The sequence below is a fragment of the Thalassophryne amazonica genome, chromosome 13 (assembly GCF_902500255.1).
Source record: "Thalassophryne amazonica chromosome 13, fThaAma1.1, whole genome shotgun sequence".
In the NCBI taxonomy this organism is placed as follows: Eukaryota; Metazoa; Chordata; class Actinopteri; order Batrachoidiformes; family Batrachoididae; genus Thalassophryne; species Thalassophryne amazonica.
In genome coordinates this window covers 35,697,540-35,716,027 of record NC_047115.1, presented here as the reverse complement: position 1 = coordinate 35,716,027, position 18,488 = coordinate 35,697,540, and the positions used below count along the sequence as shown (strand labels likewise).

Genomic DNA, 18,488 nt, shown 5'->3' with positions numbered 1-18,488 from the left:
CTACAAAAAGTGACAAATTAATATTTTGGCATTCTCCACGTTTGATTTTTGGAACATGTTCTGAACAATAAGCCAAATTACAGGCTGTGGCTTATTGTGCGTGTGTGTGTGTGTGTGTGTGTGTGTGTGTGTGTGTGTGTGTGTGGTGTGGGTGTGTGTGTGGTGTGTGTGTGTGTGTGTGTGTGTGTGTGTGTGTGGTGTGTGTGTGTGTGTGGTGTGTGTGTGTGTGTGTGTGTGTGTGTGTGTGTGGACATTGCTAAACTGGAAGAGGCCCACAAATTTCACGGTTTAAGAAGGTTTAAGTTGATTATAAACATAGTAGTCATCTGCCTCATTGAAATGCTCCTATCAGTGTTGCTACGCTGTGCCTTGGTTCAAACAGGTTGGCATCAAATATAGTTTGTAGTGTGTGAGATTCATCCACTATTGCTACTGCCATCCCCAGTCCGCTGCTTGCGAGCAACAACCATTTCCTTTGAGACTCTTCTGCAGTCCTTGGCGAAACCCAGGCGGCACATGAGGTCAATAAAAGCAGTGGTCAGATTGAGTTTGCAGCCAAACTCGCTGGTGGAATAGTCAAAGGGGAATGTGTGATGGAAATTGTGGAAGCCTTCCCCTGAAAACCAAAAGAAAAAAAAATATTTTAATGGTGTGTTTCTTACAGTTGATAGGTAACAGAACCTGCAGGCATGGAGGCAGTAAGGGCTACAGCACTCTGACGTTTGTTGAGCTTCAACCAAAGGACTGACCTCTGGCTGACTGTGCCAGAGCAATTCTGGAACCCCCCTAAGTGTGTGGCACATTCAGTCCAAATCAGGTTGAAAATCAAATTCCTTGGCCATGTTGGCATCTGTTGACATGCACAATGACCATAACATAAAAATATAACATAATGCTAAAATACCCTCGGCCGTATGAGCATTGTGTTCTTTATAATTTGCAGTTGTTTAACTAATTATTAAGATTCTACTGTCTTACATACAATTTGTACATTTTCAATAAAGCCCCTCGATCAATCAATCAATCAGTCAAAAACAATGTTTACATTTAAGAGCGGAACTTGTGCAAATCAAAAAATATTTGTAGATCACCCTCTGTGCCTTTGCAGGTATTAATGAGACAAGTTTAACTCCACAGAAAGTTAGTGGAAGTTAGCATGCATGCTAACATCTGCAAAATGGCTTGTAAATAACTCCAGAGGTGATATGAGGTTACAAAAACAGAGGTTTCAGTTTTAGAAGTATTTATTTCTTGCTAACTTTTACATAATATAGGACAAAGAGGATATATTTACACACAAACAAAACAAAATTTTGCAGGTAGCTACCAGCCTGTGATGTCACCATGCTAACGCCTGCACAATGTCTTGTAAATAAGTTCAGAGGTGTTATTAGGTTCCAAATACAGCATTTTCAGTTTTAGAAGTGTTTATTTCTTGCTAGCTTTTACGAGAAACATGCACATAAACACAAAACAAAGCCATTTTGGAAAGACCAGCCAGTGACGTCACAGTGCAGCTCTACTCTGATTGGCTGTCAAAATTATAACCATAACTCAAAACTGTCTGCCTGTGCATGACTCCAGTGGATATGCCGGCAGGTCTGTATGGTGTGATGATAAATGTTCTTTTTTTGTCCTCCCTCTTTCTTTCTTTCTGGTCGTCAGCTGTCTTCTGCCTGCACAGGATAGAGCTCTACCATTTATGGCTGCCTGTCTGCTACAAAACATGTATCAGGTTTGTAGGCACTAAAATCTTTTATTTCAGACTTTACAAATGTTTTCAACTGTTAAGTTTTATTTACTATGCCTGCAAAAATATGTTAGCGGTCTAAAAGTCATCAGAACTAAATTTATTGGAAGCTAATTGGTCCACAGATGGTTTTCAAAGTTATCTAGAAAGCTAATCTGCTAATGAAAACGTTAGCTTCAATAATTAGCGGTTAGCGGAACTGTGCCCACCACTGGATTGGACTTATGCTGAGCACAGGCAGGATGGACAGACAGATAGACAGACGCAAAGTCTTCGCAATACCCGATGGCCATATTTGATGGCCTAGGGTAATAAAGCCAGACAGGCCTGTCAAGTCACAAGTGAAGCCTTACTGCTAATTGTAGGTTCATTCCTGCTTTCCTCAATGTTTTTGCCATTTTTTGCAGGCTTGTGTAAACAAGACATGGATAATATTAACCTTGCATGGAAATACAGCTGAGAGTGTAGATTCAGTAAAAATTCACCCACTACACCGCCTTTAGTGTACAACCTAAACTTATATTACAAAATTTTTACAGATGATCAATGTTCACTCATGTTTGTACCCTCACATTCCTGCTGGTGCAAACCAGTTAAAATTAAAGTTTCAATATGTTGCAAATACTATTACAGACAATACCTGGCAAGCCTGAGAAAAATAAACATGAGTCACTGGATGAGCAAACATGACCTTGATACCAATGTCAGACTAATCCAACATCAACAGACTCGCCATACATAGTAACATGTCAACTATTCAGTAAAAAACCCTTAAAATGGCAATAAATTACACAAAATAAATCATGTAAATGTTAGGGAAAAACTGCATTATTTCAAACATAACTCATTTTACGGCTGTAATGGCGTTTTCTTACCTATGGCACTGATAGCGACCAGCGGGTTTTCTCTTGGGTTAATGGTCACGTCATATGGGCGGTTGCCCCACATGTGTGCGGCGCTGTTCACAAGCCAGGCGGCATTAAGCACCACAGTGTACCTCAGAAGGCCAGGCAGGAAATATCCCACTACCAAGGATTCCCCCCACAGGAACCAGGGAACCAGCGTGGGCACCAGGAAGCAAAGAATCACCACAGACAACTTATAATGCCTGAAAATTAAAAAAAAACATTACAACTGACACATTCATGCACAGATAACACTGCACTGTAAGTGTAGAATACTTATTTCAAGACATAGAAAGAGTGGTAGTTATGAGATCAATAATCTAGGCATTGTTAATCTGGTGCTATTGGTTACAGGTATCCAGGAAATGTATTTTGAGAATAATTAGGGATATTAGGGATATTGTAAACTTCAATATCTGTTGACACCAATTCAATACAATTTTACCTGTCCTTAAACAACTAATCTGTTAATCAATCAATCAATCAATCAATCAATCAATCAATCAACTTTTTTCTTATATAGCGCCAAATCACAACAAACAGTTGCCCCAAGGCGCTCCATATTGCAAGGCAAGGCCATACAATAATTATGAAAAACCCCAACGGTCAAAACGACCCCCTATGAGCAAGCACTTGGCCACAGTGGGAAGGAAAAACTCCCTTTTAACAGGAAGAAACCTCCAGCAGAACCAGGCTCAGGGAGGGGCAGTCTTCTGCTGAGACTGGTTGGGGCTGAGGGAGAGAACCAGGACAAAGACATGCCGAGAAGGGGGGCAGAGATCGATCACTAATGATTAAATGCAGAGTGATGCATACGGAGCAAAAAGAGAAAGAAACAGTGCATCATGGGAACCCCCCCACAGTCTACGTCTAAAGCAACATAACCAAGGGATGGTCCAGGGTCACCCGATCCAGCCCTAACTATAAGCCTTAGCGAAAAGGAAAGTTTTAAGCCTAATCTTAAAAGTAGAGAGGGTATCTGTCTCCCTGATCTGAATTGGGAGCTGGTTCCACAGGAGAGGAGCCTGAAAGCTGAAGGCTCTGCTAATGTTAATAAATACATTCGTCTGGATGTACTTGAGTAGCCTAGCCATCTAACAAGACATCAATTCATACTATGAAACAAATATTCTACTCCCTTAAAGGTGAACATACACAGCCCACAACATCCCTCAGATGTTCAACAGAAGACCCGACTGGGAGTTTGGATTTCTTTTTTTAAATTTCCAATATCTGATATCTTATGGCCAAGGTTGGGTAGGATTACTTTGAAATGTAATCCAAAAGTAATCAGATTACAAGTAATCCAAATGTATGTACATACGTACATGTAATCCACATGTATTCTTTCAAAGTAATCCTACCCAACCTTGCTTATTGCTAACAGCATACCAGTCTGAAATGTTGGATCAACACACCCCTGATAGTGACATAATTTCATGTATTTTAATGATGTATATCATCAATACATTAGCAATAGCAAAGTAAGAATTTCATTGTATAATGTAACTGCCTGTTTCTGCTGTACATATGACAATAAAACTCTTGAATCTTGAATCTTGAATACATTATGTAATGGCAAATAGTGAGTTAATCAAAAGAAGTTTTACATCTCTGGCCCTGTATATACCTATATAGCGCTTTTCCATCTGAATCAGAAGCTCAAAATGCTTTACACTGATGCCTCACATTCACCCATTCATTCACACACACACACACACACATGGATGTCAGTGTGCTGGCAAGCAAGGTGCTCAACTGCACACTAGGAGGAAATTGGAGATTAAGGGTCTTGCCCAAGGGACCTTTGCTATTTTCCTGTCTGACCAGGAAATCAAGTTGAGGATCCTCTGCACCCTGCTCAGCGTGCCGCTGTCGTTGGAACGACATCTCTGCTATTTTGGCATTGTGGGATTGCTCACTGGACTACTTTTGCCTGACCCAACGCTGAATTTGCCGACATGTGAAGATGTTGCTGGATGAGTGCGAGTATATTATTATAATAATATAATATAATATAAAATTATATATATATATATATATATATATATATATCATAATATATATTATGATCATTTAGGTGCAAAAACACATGAGATACACAAGTTCTTGTGCCAAATATACTCCTTATGTTTTGTTACCCATGAAAACGCACTGTCATTGCAAATACAGCATTGTTTGGGAACTACTTTTTGAGCAGGAATTCATCACACACATCGGCTGCGGGCGCGTACTAACATAGAATATACAAAAACTGTATAGTTGTTCGGCCAAAAAGAGAGCGTCCACTTTTAGCTTGCCATAAGCTAAGCTAGTGGCGCTCGTGAGTATGGATCCTCTGGTCTGGTCTTGCAAACTTGTGTTTATTTACAAAACTAGCACTTGACAAATTGACCTAAATCTAAAAGACCTGCATGCATGAACATGTTTGCCAAGACAAAAACATGCATAAAATCCAGACTGCAGTCAAGTCAAGTCAAGTCTTTGCTGGTGCTGCGCTTTGCCGCATCTACAACACCACGGAACCACCTGAAGGGTTGGTCCTGAATGACCATCAGATCATGATCTGAATGTCACGTCACCCACGTGAGCTCTGTCCACATGATGCAGTGTCTGTCGTGCGGCCCGATGTGGACATGATAGAGTGCATGAACTGCTTCATTCATGTAATTTCATGACTGTACATTGTGACCATGGGTCATCTACAGAGGAACAGAAGGATCATACTTGTATTGTCCACTCTATAAGAGGGATTCAATAAAATGCAGTGTTTTTTATGGTGTGTGTTTTTTTAAATACATTTATCTCCTTGTTGATTTCAGGCATTTTACCACTTTTTATAGGCAGCGATGGTAGCACAGTGGTAAAGTTCTGTCTGTCAATCAGAGCTTTGTAAACTGCAGATTGGAATCCCGCGGGTAGCATGATTTTTTTTTCCACAGCAGCTGTGGGATGTCATTCCACCACTCCAGCTGCTCGCAGTGTGTTCCGATGTGATGGTTTCGTGCACGCTTGTGCACAAAACTGTCCACCGCCGGGATCGTTCACGCCTGCCCAATTGGTGTGGTCCCTCCCAACAATCGGCTTGATGTGTTTCGTGAAGGCTGTTTCACAGTGATTCACCCTGATTCCGGCTTATTCCATGCTATATTGTGGAAGGGATCCTTATGAAGTCTCATACTAAATAATCACAAATATTTGGCTGATCAATATATGAATAGATCATCCAGCTCGGCTTCTCGGATGGTGATATAGAAAAAGAAGGGTGTTTTATGCAGGGTAATAATCTGAGACTTGTTCCAGAATACTAACATTTTGACAAATGAACAGCCAGCAGACAGTGTGAGGGTGCGCTATCATTTGCTCCATGGTGCAAAATGCAGCGCTTATCTTTTCTAAGCGTTTTATGGCCACTGTGACCCAGACTGTATCACCTGGTGCAATTTGAGACAGATGGAAAAATCACTCTTCATCAACACTTTCACAACATAAATCATAACTGTGATAATTCTACAACTTTAACTGGGTGGTTTTACAACCCCAACTCAGATAAAGTTGGGACAAAATGGAAAATGAAAGAAAAAATGATCCTTACATTTACTTTGACTTCCATTTCATTGTAGATAGTATAAACCCAATATATTCCATATTTTGCACAATCAACTTAATTTCATTAATATACATCCATTCCTGCATTTAAGGGCCTGAAACACATTCCTGAAAAAGTTGGTATTGGGGGCAGTTTATTGTAAATTTAAAGATTAAATTATCACTGTTACAACCCACTTTTATTGAGACAAGTCAGAGGATGAATACATTAACAGATCATTTATGTCAATAGCATTAAGAAATACAAAAAGTATGAGAACTCTAATGGTAAATGTGTGTGACGGTTCTCAGAAACTGAATGACCATGATGGAAAACGATGAGGTGAGAGAAGCCCAACAAGACACCCATGACAGAATCTATCAGAATTTTAGGCTTCTGTGGTTGGAGGAAACTGGTGCATAGAGAGTGTTTTGTGTGTTGTGTGAACAGTCTATAGCAGCTTCACGATGAAAGTAGCTTTGAGGAGGATTTTCTTAAAAACATGAAAAGTTTCAGCTATAGTTTTCCACCAGGCACATGGGAAACATAAGCCGAGATTTTTATACTCTACTCCAAAATAAAGCTGTAAACAGTGATTGCAACAGGTTGCTCTACTCACATTCCAGAAGTCTGTTCTTATAGGCTTCAAATATTCTACTGCCAATCGGGGAGCAAGAATATGTTGTTTCACAGCTGGACTTGATGTTTTGTTCTATGGCTATTTCAGCAAAGTATATCCAGACAAATGTATTTATTAACAGATTAGTTGTTTTACAGCTGGGAAAAAAAATGTATCACATTGGTATCATATCGCCACATATGGTCCATCCAGAAAGTATTCACAGCATTTCACCTTTCCCACATGGTCATGTTACAGCCTTATTCCAAAATGGATGAAATTATTTTCCCTCTCAAAATTCTACACACAATACCCCATAATAGGATTTTTACAAATTTATTTAAAAATTTTTAAGAAACACCAAGAAATGACATGTACATAAGTATTCACAGTCTTTGCCAAGAAGTTCAAAATTGAGCTCACGTGCATCCTGTTCCCACTGATCCTCCTTGAGATGTTTCTACAGCTTAATTGGAGTCCACCTGGGGTAAATTCGGTTGATTGGACATGATTTGGAAAGACACACACCTGTCTACATATAAGGTCACACATTTAGTGTATGTCAGAACACAAACCAAGCATGAAATCAAAGGAACTGTCTGTAGACCTCCGAAGCAGGATTGTCTCAAGGCACGCATCTGACAAAGGGTACAGAAACATTTCTGTACTCCCAATGAGTACAGTGTACTCCATCATCCGTAAGTGGAAGAAGTCCAGATCCACCAGGATTCTTCCTAGAGCTGGCCGCCTGTCTAAACTGAGTGATCAGGGAAGAAGCGCCTTAGTCAGGGAGGTGACCAAGACCCGATGGTCACTCTGTCAGAGCTCCAGCATTCCTCTGTGGAGAGAGAAGAACCTTCCAGAATGACAACCATCTCTGCAGCAATCCATCAATTAGGCCTGCATGGTCGAGTGGCCAGATGGAAGCCACTCCTTAGTAAAAGCGCATGGCAGCCCACCCGGAGTTTGCTAAAAGGCACCTGAAGGACTCTCAGATGATGAGAAACAAAATTCTGTGGTCTGATGAGACAAAGATTGAACTCTTTGGTGTGAATACCAGGCATCATGTTTGGAGGAAACCAGGCACCATCCCTACAGTGAAGCATGGTGGTGAAAGTATCATGCTGTAGGGATGTTTCTCAGTGGCAGGAACTGGGAGACTAGTCAGGATTGAGGGAAAGATGAATGCAGCAATGTACAGAGACACCCTGGATGAAAAACTGCTCCAGAGCGCTCATGACCTCAGACTGGGGCGACGATTCATCTTTCAGCAGGACAATGACCCTAAGCACACAGCCAAGATATCAAAGGAGAGACTTCCGGACAACTCTGTGAATGTTCTGAGTGGCCCAGCCAGAGCCCAGACCCAAATCCGATTGAACATCACTGGAGAGATCTAAAACTAGTTTGTGCACCGACGCTCCCCATCCAATCTGATGGAGCTTGAGAGGTGCTGCAAAGAGGAATGTGCAAAACTGCCCAAAGATAGGTGCAACAAGCATGTGGCATCATATTCAAGAAGACTTGAGGTTGCAAATGCTGTTAACGGTTGCATCAACAAAGTATTGAACAAATGGTATGAATACTTACGTACATGTGATTTCTTAGTTTTTTATTTTTAATGAATTTGTAAAAATTTCAAATAACTTTTTCATGTTGTCATTATGAGCTGTCCATTTTGGAATAAGGCTGTAACATAAAATGTGGAAAAAGTGAAATGCTGTGAATACTTTCTGGATGCACTGTACTGAAGGTCCCAGTATCTGTATTGTATTGAATGTGGTATTGCACCAAACCTAGTAAGGAGTGCATGTGATTAGCTTTTTCCCCTGTTTAAATAAACTTACATAAAGAGCTTGTGTGTGAAGGTCTCCAAATAATGAGAACCCCAAAACCCTTCTGTTCCTTTAGATAATTTAAACAGCACAGGAATAGAAACACAAACATCACCAAACATTGTGCTAACTTACCGTCTTTGAAACATGACCACTTTATCTGCCTTCAGGTCTGACAGCTCCAGTTTTCGTCCTTTTTCAATGACATCAGGATGCTTGCGAACCAGTAGCCATCCAATGTGGGAGAAGAAGAACCCTCGGGTAGCGTTGTGGGGGTCCGCATCAGTTCTGCGTACCTTGTGGTGGACCCGGTGGTCCCGAGCCCATTCATAGATGTCATCTGCACACACAATTATTAAAGCGAGAGAGACAGACACAGAATTCCATGAGGCACCACAGAGAAGTACAGAAGTTTCAGATGTCTACATTTACCAAAGGTCACTCATGAGGGCAAGGTCATGCGTGTTGATCTGCTTGTTGACTTCTCTTCCCAGGTCCTTTTGTAGATTTCTCACAAACTTGGTACGGCAATGAATGTTGACCCTGAAATTGCCCTTAAAGAATTTACTTTGGCAAATGTCAAGAAATTTGATTTTCAACCCCTTTTGAACCAAATGTGGTCTACACTTTGGTGGATTCCAGAATTTCTTGGCAAGGTCAGCCAAAGGTCAGTCATTCTTGATTGAGGTTCACAGTCATTGAGGTCAATGTCACACTTCCATAGCCCTTATTGGCTTTATGCCTATGGGTACTATTACCTCGATTTAAAAAAAATGTCAAGCAGTGACAAACATATCTGGAAACTTGGTCATTTTTATACGTGGAGCATACCACTGTCTATGCAGGACATTTTCAGGTCACTGCGGTTCAGGTGATTAGATCAGATCATGGTTAAATGTGGTGAGCAATCACTGTGGTTCGTGTTTTCTTTGACCACAAGTAATTTTGAATACACTCTGTGGTAGAAAGTCATGGCAACATAAAATGGAAATAGCAAATGAAACAATATCATAAAAAGTATTTTCATCTGGTGTGCTTTTTATTAGGCTCACTCACATAATTTATGGAGTAATTTTCACGAAAGCTGGTGGGGTGATGGGGCACAGTCAGAGAAGCCACGATTAAATTTTGAAGCAGATGTTAGAACCATTTTTTCTTCCACTCTGCAATGCATGAATGACATTTTTCGTCTTTTCATCTACCATATTGCTCATTAACTATTTGTTATAACTAGTGGATGTTTTTTGAACAATTTCCACTAATGGCAAACTCAAAATAAAGGTTATACTCTTGAAATGAAACAACACATATTACATTGCCAGATTCAAAAATATATCTATAAAGCAAGATGTGTGTGTGTGGTTGTGTGTGTGTGTGTGTGTGTGTGTGTGTGTGTGTGTGTGTGTGTGTGTGTGTGTGGTGTGTGGTGTGTGTGGTGTGTGTGTGTGTTTTGTGTGTGTGTGTGTGTGTGTGTTCTGGACAGCTATGAAACTGGGACAGCCCTCATTTTACGCATAATTTGTTCATGGGAATCTGTGTGTGTTGCATGGCTCAACAAAACTGATATGACCTCTGGTCCATCACTCAAATCTTCTGCTACTCTGCTGTCAAATTACAGAGGAGGATGTTAGAATTTAAAGTGCTCTCACAAGTCATATCATCAGGCAGCAACAAGGTAACTTGTAGCATGCAAGCTATTTTGCACTGCCTCTGAATCAATCTTGAGACTGTATGGTAAAAAGGTCACGGTTGCAGTCCTTTTGTTCTGGTGAAATTAAGATTTCCATAGGTATTCAGATTTTGCTATTTTATTAAGAAATAATGATTGCAAAATATGGCAAACCCTATTTAAACAATATTGGGCCCATCCCAGTGTTGGCAATGAGGTGTAGCAATTCACTGATGCAAATCTGAAATTAGTTTTAAAGTAAGAAGACACAATTATATCAAAAAGCCAACTCTTAAATTGATGTAAATGTACTCCAAACTAGTCGCTTGCCCATTTTCAAAGTAAAGAACTGGTTATTTCACACCCTGGTAAAAGTTCAAATGTGAGTGAAAGGCCACTGTGACATTGGGTATAGTAATATTAGCATAGCATTAACGATGAGGTAAAAACAAAAAGAGCATGTCCGACAAGAGATGTTGATTTTATAATGAGGACAGAAAGTTGGATAAAAGCCGGTCTGATGGTTAACTCTGTAGGATCGCGACAATGTACAGCGGCAGTACAACACATCACATATGCAGTCTGTGGGTGCTAGTAAAGCTAGCACTAGCAAGAACATTCAAGAAAAAGACACAGACATTAAACACTTTTTCCAGCCACAACTCAGTTCGGTTTATGGTAAGATATACAACAGACTTGTAGTTCTGAAATGAAATATTTAATTTTCCAATTTTTTTCCTTGTGTCATAAAATAACAACATAACTTGAGATATTTTATGAAAAGTACACTTGTAGGTAAGCAATTCCGGTTTTTGTGATGTTGTAATTCATCATGAAAAAATTAACATCTTATGAATTGCATTAATTTGCATTAATTTGCGCCTTGGGGCAACTGTTTGTTGTGATTTGGCGCTATATAAGAAAAAAGTTGATTGATTGATTGATATTGCATTAAACACTATTGATATAGTGACATTTCCTGATCATGATCATTTTATTCCATTGCACAGAATATTTTACACAGATTTATAATTTAACAAATGTAGTGCATCGCACAATTATGTTTATGTTCATTGCTTATTTATCTTTCATGTACATGTTTTATTCTGAGATTTATACTTAGATTTATTTTATTGATATTGCTTTCTTTCTTTTTGGCATTCAGTGTAGGGTGGCAAAGTAAGAATTTCATTGTGAAGGGAAATGTGTTTCTTTACTGTGCATATGACAATAAAGCTTGAGTTGAGTTGAGTTGAGTTGTATTGCACCTACTTGAATTGCCCACCCAATTGCCCTTCGGCCTCAGGGTGTATGTTGTTCTTCACGGTGTAAAAAGCCATATTCATTGGTAAAACAACTTGATAACGATTTTATCATATACCTATAAATGATAAATGTTGTATGGTTTTCTGAAGGGTGTAAAAAGCCATATTCATTGTTGAACAACTTGATAACAATTTTATCATATACAATGGTCCCTCGTTTATCACAGCAGTTACGTTCTAAAAATAACCCGCGATAGGCGACATCCGCAAAGTAGTCAGCATTATTTTTTACAATTATAGCTGTTTTAAGGCTGTAAAACCCCTCACTACACACTTTATACACTTTTCTCAAACAGGCATGAACATTTTCTCACTTTTCTCTCCTGTGTAAACACTCAAAGTTCAAATCTTAGTAGAAAAAAAAAGAACGTTTTCCAATAAATATTATGATGGCTTTTAGAACTAACGAATTTAATTTTAACGATCAACCTACGAGGTTGGACACGTAAGAAATTATTAATAGTGACTCACCAGGTATTTCACAGTTCCTCTGACCGCGCCTCTTTGTCATGGCGCTGCTCCGCTGTCTGGATTGGCTGATTACTCGGGTGTTATGAAAATATTACCCGTCCGCGAAAAGGGTGTACTGCTATTTACGAGGTCTATTAGAAAAGTATCCGACCTTATTATTTTTTTCAAAAACCATATGGATTTGAATCACGTGTGATTGCGTCAGAAATCCGCCGAGGGGGCTGGACCACTCCTCACTCAAAGCCTGCTCGCAGGCAAATGACGCAACCGACAGGCGTGGAAAAACTCACGCATGCGCACGAGGGTTCAAATCCATATGGTTTTTGAAAAAATAATAAGGTCGGATACTTTTCTAATAGACCTCGTATTCTTTAGTGTTTTATCCAATCATATTGGTGTATCATTTATTGGTATATGATATTGGATCATCTTATCAGAAACACACCCAAATATATCAAAGGGTTTGGGGTTAATATTGTTGAAGGGCCTGTTGGCTCTTGGTATAATTATGCACATCTAGCTTCTTTTTTCCCCTTCATTTGATTTACCTGAAAGGCCATGGAGTTACCGATGGCGAGGAAGATTCGCAGTGGTAAAGATGCTTTGTAGGATCTGTGGCTCCACAACTGTGTGCACCCTGCAGTCACGCCAAGAGCGCTGATGAAATAGCAAACCACAGTGGAAGACAGACAAGTGAGAGCACAGTCATTATTGACGAACACAGGCCACCACGTCAGCCTCGTCACACTTAAATCTTTTCCATCAGTCTCCCAGTCGGGACAGCGGGGGCAGTCAAGTCGGCCATCGCACAGTATTGTGCAAAACTGTGAATGTGTTTCTATGTGAAGCCAGCCAAGGCTGCCCGGGATTTTGGAACCAGAGGTTTTTGAGGGCAAAGAGCATTCTGTTATGGTGCATGCAAGCACAATGGGATGTTTATGGAAAGGGTGATTGTGCTTTGGTCTTTCCCACGCTGAAATTATATGCAGCTCAGCATGCAAAGTACAGAGCGAAATCATGCAGCACGTGGAAACAACGTTGTCACTGTTAAAGAATTCAAGTCATGCTTTCCCCCCGTCTCTGCACACATTCTAATTCTTCTGTGAACAGTTGGACACTGACTCTGAAAGGCAGATGCTCCAATTACCTCTTTCCTGGAGGTTTGCATGATGGCCATCAGAAAAAGTTGTCAAAAAGTTTGAAACAGATTCATTAAAATATTTGTGGATGGATAAGTCAAAGGACAAGTTGATACCTCTTTTTTCCATGTTCAATACAATACTGATACATGGAACCTTCAGTATCTGCTCATAACAGTCGAACACTTTTTTACCACTGTCTTAAAACAACTAATGTCAATGAATACATTTTTTTCTGAGTGCACCTTTAACCAAACCATAAAAAAAATTGCATCAACTCAGACTGAACCAAATATGAAAGGAAACTGACCACATGACTCAGATGTTCAATGGAAGACATCCGGTTGAAATGGATTTTGATGTTTTTTAAACTTCCATAATCAGTTGAGTAATTTTGAACCAATACCAGACCAATACCAATTCAAAATATCATATCAGTGCACCCCTTGCAAGATTGCATTTCACCATCACAGGTGAAGATATTGTCTCCCTTTGTGATTTTTGCTTCTTTGTCAACTGCAATTCATGTTCCCTTGCCTTCTTTTGTGATAAACAATAAAATAGAGAAGAGAGAGAGAGAGAGAGGAGAGAGAGAGAGAGAGGAGAGAGAGAGAGAGAGAGAGAGAGGAGAGAGAGAGAGAGGAGAGAGAGAGAGAGAGAGAGAGAGAGAGATGAGGCTGGATTATGTGGAGAGAGTAAATCAGGAAGTGGTAGGGATTAGTAAGGATGAAGTGAGGGCAGCTATGAAGAGGATGAAGAGTGGAAAGGCAGTTGGTCCAGATGACATTCCAGTGGGAGGATGGCAGAGGAGTTTCTAACAAGATTGCTTAATAAAATTTGGGAAAATGAGAGAATGCATGAGGAGTGGAGAAGTGTGCCAGTTCAGATTTTCAAGAACAAGGATGATGTGCAGAGCTGCAGTAACTACAGAGTCATAAAGTTGATCAGAGTAGTAGAAGCTTGGCTTAGAAAACAATCAAAGCTCTGTGAGCAGCAATGTGGTTTCATGAGGAGAAAGAGCACTACAGATGCAGTGTTTTGCTCGTGGTGCACAACATGTACAAGGATAGTTGTGACAGCAGTGACATGCACAGTAGGAGTGACAGCCTCGTTCAGTGTGGAGGTGGGATTACACCATGGATCAGCTCTGAGTTCTTTTCTTGTTTGCATTGGTGATGGACAGGTTGACGGATGAGATCAGACAGGAGTCTCAATGCATTATGATGTTTTCAGATGACATTGTGATCTGTACTGAGAGTAGAGAGCAAGTAGAGTCTAGCCTGGAGATACACTCTGGAGAGAAGGGGAATGAAAGTCAGTAGGAGGAAGACTGAGTACATGTGTGTGAATGAGAGTGCAGTTACAAGAAGTGGAGGTAGTTAAGGTAGATGAGTTTACATACTTGGGGTCAACTGTCCAAAGTACCATAATTTCCGGATTATAGAGTGCACCGGAATATTAGCTGCACCCACAATTTTAAAAAGAAAAAAAAAATTGAACATAAATAGGCCGCACTGTGTATAAGCTGCGGGTCTCCATGTTGTAACATGAGATTTCAGCCTAGTCTCACGTTTTGTTGTTTTCATCCTCCCATCATGAAATGATTCAAATTTTCGTGACGGGGTTTTTTTTAACTCACTATTACTAACCCTACTCCTTCCCCTAACCCTAACCATAACCACCACCACCCTGCACTTTTAATGACGTGCAGCCATCACAGAATGAATTACAATGAATTTGTGCTCCCGTGATGAAAATTTTGCACTTTTCGTGACAATATGACGAACCAATAGATTAATGTATATTTTGTGCTGCGGAATCACGACAATCTGTGAGGACTGGGTTGGATATTGACACAGCAGATGTTAGACAGAAACATTTTTAACTTTTAATTAAATATGTACCGTAAATGCTTTTTTCCCTGAAGTATTACACATAAATATTGACACGCACGTCATCCAACCCACACACTGAGAACTGAGTATTTCATCACGTGAAGCCAGGATCGGCTGGAGTCTGTGGTAAATGAGACGTTAATGAGGCGCTGTGACTTTTTCAACTTGTTGCGTAAAGACAGAGACCTGGTGGAGAAGGGGGGGTGGGGGGGCTGGAGAGAAAGCTCCGCTGACTGATCTGACGGTGCAGCTCTGGCACATAGTGCCAGAGAGAGACTTTTCTTCTCCACTAAAACGAACAGGTAAGACTTTATATTGACTCTGTGTGTGAATTTACGCCGCATGAGAACCGCATCTTTAAGGAAATGAATTGACAGCATCAACTGATGTATTTCCACTTATGAGAAAGCCTGTAAAAAAACATAAATTAGCCGCATCATTGTTTAAGCTGCAGTGTTCAAAGCGTGCGAATAAAGTAGTAGCTTATTGTCCGGAAATTACGGTAATGGAGAGTGTGGCAGAGAGGTACAGAAAGATGGCAAGAGTGACTTATGACCAAAGAATATCTGCAAGAGTGAAGAGCAAAATCTACAAGACAGTATTGAGACCATCTGTGTTGTACTGCTTAGAGACAGTGACACTAACAAAAAGACAGGAGGCAGAGCTGGAGGTGGCAGAACTGAAGATGCTGCAATGTTCTTTGGGAGTGACAAGAATGGACAGGGCTAGGAATGAACATATCAGAAGGACATCTCAGGTTGGACAGTTTGGAGACAAAGTCAAAGAGGTGAGATTGAGATGAATTAGACATCCAGAGGAGGGACCCAGGGTATATAGGGAGAAGGATGCTGAGGATGGAGCCACCAGGAAGGAGGAGAAGATGGCGGCCAAAGAGGAGGTTTATGGATGTGCTGAGGGAGGACATGCAGGTGGTTGGTGTGACAGATGGAAACGATTGATCTGCTGTGGGGACCCCTAATGGGAACAATCAAAAGAAGAGGTAGAATATGATTTTCCATTTCAAGATTCCTTAAGTTTATTAGCTTGCATGAGCAAACAGCAGAAAGTGTGTGCAAGAGGGTGTATGTATGTCCCTCTTGGGCTACTGTATTAACATGGTGGCCTCCATGAGGAGGCCCACTCCCGTGTGCTCTTCACCCGGGTGAAGATGGATACCTCTGCTAGGAATAATAATAGCAGTAAATCCCTGCTTCTGCCTTGTTTCGCCATAGCAGATCTAAGGTGGATCTACCTGTTGATTTGGCTCAAGTTTTTAACACTGGATGCCCTTACTGATGCAACAACACATTAGAATGGGCAGGAGTGATCTTGAACCAGGAACATTCTGCACTAGAAACAAGCACACTTAGGTGCTTGGCCACCACCCCTACCCAACAACAACAACAGGGGCTTTCACGTGAATCAAAGCACTAAACAAAATAAACTCCAATAACAAAAGAAATGTGAATAATAATACATACATACATACATAGTATGTATGTATGTATGAATATGTATGTATGCACTCTAAAAGCTGTTACTGTGCTTTACTCAGTTTCTTTGGTAAAACATTTTTACACTTAAAAGTATTAAGTAAATTAAAAAGCTGTGAAATCATTTAAGTATACTTGATGATCTTGGTAAATCTAAGTAAAAAATATTAAGTATATTAGTCCTTTTCAAATATTCAGAATGAAATTGACCAAACAAATTAAGTATATTTAAAAATATATAATTTATTAAGAAAATGATAATTTAATACAATGAAATAAACTCAAATAATAAACGTAACGTTAAGACAAAATTAACTGTTAAATTTTTAGACATTTAATTTGGTATATCCAACTCAAACAACCAATTGAATGTTTCATAGATTTTATTAAGTCAGTATAGTTATTTCTTACTGTGATATATACAAAGCCACTGAATTACTTTTTAGAGTGATATGTATGAGTTGAACTCCTTCACTTGCGGCAAGTGAAGGAGTTCAAATATAATAATAATAATAATAATAATACAACAATGCACAAAAAATCAGACATCAATAACAGGGGAAAAAGTTACATTTTATACTCTGGTGTGACTTATACTCCATAAAATACAGTAGCTATAAAGGGCTCATTTTAACCTTCTGAAAACACATGGATTCCTTCTTGCAGGTAAACATGGTTGTGAATGTTCTATTCCATTTCTGCTAATAAACTCCTAATTTCTGCACACTGTAGCTTTAAACCCCCCGTTGCATTCAAGCTGAAACTCTGCACTGCAAGAACATCCCGGTGGTGTCCTTTCACCTTCAGGGTGATGTGCAGAAGCAGAATTACAAAAAAAACAACAAAAACGGCTGTCCTACTGTCCAAATACTTATGGACCTGAGTGAAAAGGCCATCGTGACTCATTCGCCATCATTCCCACAGGCATAACCCTCCTGACAGCCGCACATCATCAGCACAGCGGCGGGCACAGAGCCGTTGTTTACGGTAAACACACTTACTCCACAGGAGGGTGGGCGTGGAGGCGCGCGGGATCAGGATCAGTCCGTAGAGCGCGCCGACGTGCAGCAGCGACATCAGCACGATGTTCCTCCACACCAGGACCGTCGGAGGCTTGGGGCCGTCCTTCTCTCTGTACGTGTCGTCAAACACGTCCTCGGCCGTCCACGGCTCTGCCGCCGCCGCCGCCGCATCCCCGCTCTGCTGCTTCCCACCGTGGCGCGTCCTCGTTTCCGTTCTGGTCATTTTGTGATCCTGCAGCTGCAGCAGGGAGGAGATCAGACAAGTGTGCACGGACAGACGTGTGTGTTTGATTTAAATGGCTGCTTACCAGGCGGTGCGCGCTCCTCTCTCTCTCTCCTCTCTCTCTCTCTCTCTCACTCTCTCTCTCTCTCTCTCTCTCTCTCTCTCTCTCTCTCTCTATTCTGTATTTCTTAATCCAACGTCGATTTAAAACCAATTGGTCGACGAGAAGATGCATCTGGATGTGATGATCCCATTGGCTGTCTGCTTGTCTGCTGATGCGCCTTTCACCCAAAAACCGCCTGCTTCCTGACAGTCAGTCGTCGTTTGATCATCAGCAGATGTATTTTTTTTATGTCAAAGGCGCTGGCCTCAAGTTACTTGCCCTGACATGACTCAGAGTCACATCTCCTTCAGATGTAACCAGACTACAAACTGGTGATTGTTCCAGTAGGGCTGTCCGCCAGTGAGGTCAGACCAGGGGCGGCTGCAGATATTAACATGGGGTGAGCAAAGAGTGGGGCATATGAAGCTGATAAACTCTGGTGTATCGCAG

General features: G+C 40.6%; 1 protein-coding gene across 1 annotated transcript; it reads right to left on the bottom strand.

Annotated features, from left to right (window-relative positions):
* Positions 1–222: 222 nt before the first annotated feature.
* On the bottom strand, positions 223–18,011 carry scdb (stearoyl-CoA desaturase b). Its single transcript, XM_034184694.1, has 6 exons — positions 17,693–18,011; positions 12,712–12,843; position 10,897; positions 8,834–9,038; positions 2,626–2,858; positions 223–616 (listed from the first exon to the last, which is right to left on the bottom strand). Exons 1-6 carry the CDS (start codon positions 17,933–17,935, stop codon positions 417–419), a joined length of 1,014 nt encoding a protein of 337 aa, XP_034040585.1. The 5' UTR covers positions 17,936–18,011; the 3' UTR covers positions 223–416.
* Positions 18,012–18,488: the final 477 nt, after the last annotated feature.